General features: G+C 37.6%; 1 protein-coding gene across 1 annotated transcript; it reads left to right on the top strand.

Annotated features, from left to right (window-relative positions):
• Positions 1-1,357: 1,357 nt before the first annotated feature.
• Positions 1,358-2,284, top strand: LOC147734854 (olfactory receptor 5AR1-like). The gene has a single exon (XM_086953652.1). The coding sequence runs from the start codon at positions 1,364-1,366 to the stop codon at positions 2,282-2,284; it is 921 nt and encodes a 306-aa protein (XP_086809778.1). The 5' UTR covers positions 1,358-1,363.
• The last annotated feature ends 673 nt before the right edge of the window (positions 2,285-2,957 follow it).

A 2,957-nucleotide genomic window follows, 5' to 3' on the forward strand; every position in this document is an offset into this window, starting at 1 on the left:
CATTGGGGCTTTGTGCTCTTTTAAACACAAATATCTCTGGTTCTACTGATTAGATTGTGATCATTTGGTGTCATTTGATTTATTACTAAATACATTTAGGCTTTTTCTTGTGTTGTATTTTAATTGTATTACTGTTTGTGAGCAGCATTGCATCTAAGTTAAACCCAACAGCTCTTGTGCCAAGCTACCAAAGGTTTAAGCACAGGTTACTTTTGTGACTTTTGTTGTTTACCCTCACAATATTTTATTTTTTTACTGAAGCTTCCACCATCAGGACTAATGACCCATTTTTTTTACACTTCTTGATCACGTACCTGCAATGTTTTCATAAAATGGAAGCATGATGGAAGTCTGGAAGTAATTCAATTGGGATGTTAGGCTCCCCAAATGTTGAATATATCCTCCTATAAGTGAGAGGTAACAACACACTCCAATTGATCACCAGCCAAGCAGATTGCCAGTGAGAACAGCAAATCTCTCTCACTGAGGTCTCTGCGATTGTACTACTGAATATCTAAATGAAATACATTGACATACAGAAATATTGAGGACAGACTATCGAGGGACAGAATATTGAAAGGTAGGTGCACATAGGGAAGTACAAATATATTATTCTGAAGTCTATATATATGTACTTTGAAGATATATATGCCGTGTATGTGAAAGGCGCAACTAGAGTCAAACTTCGGGGGGGGGGCTAATAAAGATATCGGGAAGGGGTTAGGCTTATTCCTCCAGCAATACACAGAGTGGAGATGTAGGGGCTCTATGAAGAAAACATTGGAGTAACAATAAAGAAAACGTATTGAGCAACTACATACAACTTTTGGAGTCCTAGTTCTTTATAGGGAACCGAAAGGAGTGCCCATGGAGATGCGACTAATGGTCCATTAGAAGTACTTTTCACAGAAGACCATTGAAGCTACCGGATAATGATTACCAGCACACATAGCAAATATTGATAGTGGGCAAGCTCATTTCTAGCTAAGAAATATTGAGGTGTTTTAATATTTTTGTTTTTGCTCTGATTTTATATATATAATTGAATGAAAAGTATGGAATAATGTGATTCACAAGACACATTATTTTAAATAAAATATCAATGTTTTGGAAGAATATTTCACAATGTTTCATAATCCCTGCATCTGTGTATTAAAAATACTAATTTAATGTTGAATTTTTGCTTCTGTCTCCCTTCAAAAACTAGATACTTATGAAGGAAGATTTGTAATTACCGTGGACATTTGTGCGCTATCACTTTTGAAATTCTAATGGATAATGCCAAACTAGCAGGGATATGTTTGGTTACCTGTGATATTAACAGTTATTACCAGAGAATTTTCAATGTCACCTGCAATAAGTTATGGAAGGATTAAATCACACTTTAGTGACTGAGTTCATTCTTCTGGGAATCACCACTAATTCTCAGCTAGACATCCTGCTCTTTGTAATCTTCATGTTGGTTTATATTGTAACCATGCTGGGTAATTCATTAATTTGTTCATTGATAGTGACTGATCCTCACCTCCACACACCCATGTATTATTTTCTCTGTAACCTTTCCTTTGTTGATCTCTGTTATTCCTCATCAATCACACCTAATATGCTTGTAAACCTAATTTCTGTGGAGAAGACCATTACGTTCTCTGCCTGTGCTGTTCAACTCTTTTGTTTCACTGTGTTTGGAAATTCTGAGAGTATTCTTTTGGGGGTGATGGCGTATGACCGGTATGTAGCCATTTGTAAACCATTGCTTTATCCAGTTATAATGAGTCAAAGAAAATGTGTTAATTTTGCAGTTGCTACATATCTTTGGAGTGTTCTCAGCGCAGTAGGGGAAACCATCCTTACCTTTAGTCTATTTTTCTGTAGGTCTAATGTAATTGACCACTTTTTCTGTGACTTCTCACCACTCCTGAAGCTGTCATGCTCGGACACCACCACTAATGAGGTGGTCATTTTTGTTTTTGTGTCTTTTGTTGGCATTTCATCATGTGGGCTAATCACCACCTCTTATTGCTATATCATCTCTACTATCCTGCGGATCGAATCTTTGAAAGGGCGATATAAGGCATTTTCCACATGTGCCTCACACTTCACCCTGGTCTCTTTATTCTTTGGGACTATTTTCATCATGTATCTGCAACCACAATCTATCTCTTCGAAGACACAGGGTAAAGTGCTATCCTTGTTTTACACAGTTGTTATACCAATGTTAAATCCTATGATCTACAGCCTTAGAAACCATGATGTAAAAAGAGCGTTGAGAAAATTACTCCACTGAAAGGCAAGCTTTTGTCCCATGTTATGGACAGCTTCTGACATGATTAATAATCACAGGCTCCTGTGGATACTGCAGATCTACATGTGCATTGACTTGTTCTTGGCTAAAAAGATTATGTTATGGAACTGTGCATATTAGATTACCCCTGTGACTTGTGGTGTCCCCAGCAGATACCCCTGGCTTCCATTTTATTCATTCAATGCATGCAGCCACTCAGAATGCTGAGTGGAAGGCAGGATTGGGTATTCACCAATAAGCAGGTCCGACCCAGATATATCTGCTTGCTACAAGATAGGATCACATGAAACGATTGTTTGTGAAATATACAAGACTGGATACCAGCAAGATTCTCAATTTGAATCCAAGAAAAAAGAATGCTTCCTGCTTTTTGCTAAAACTACTATAGAGTTAACAAGATGTGACAAGGCGGATTTAGTTTTGAAGATTTCTCTGCCATGTCATTATTGTGGTGAAACCTCTTGGCCTTTCAGTCGAATCACCTCTATTTCAGGCTTGTAATGCTGCACATGTAGCCTCTGTAACACAAACTGCAGTTTTTGCTGTTAGAAGCTCAAATATTTCCTCCAGGGCAAATATGACAGACTGTTTGTACAGACAATGGTTCTATGCAAGGTTTATTAAGAAAATCTGTCCAAGTTGGTGTTACTGTTTC

Source organism: Lissotriton vulgaris, chromosome 1_2, assembly GCF_964263255.1.
Source record: "Lissotriton vulgaris chromosome 1_2, aLisVul1.2, whole genome shotgun sequence".
In the NCBI taxonomy this organism is placed as follows: Eukaryota; Metazoa; Chordata; class Amphibia; order Caudata; family Salamandridae; genus Lissotriton; species Lissotriton vulgaris.

What these genes read in the sequence shown, in the direction of transcription:
- LOC147734854 (XM_086953652.1), top strand. Translation starts at nt 1,364, where the DNA reads ATGGAAGGATTAAATCACACTTTAGTGACTGAGTTCATTCTTCTGGGA.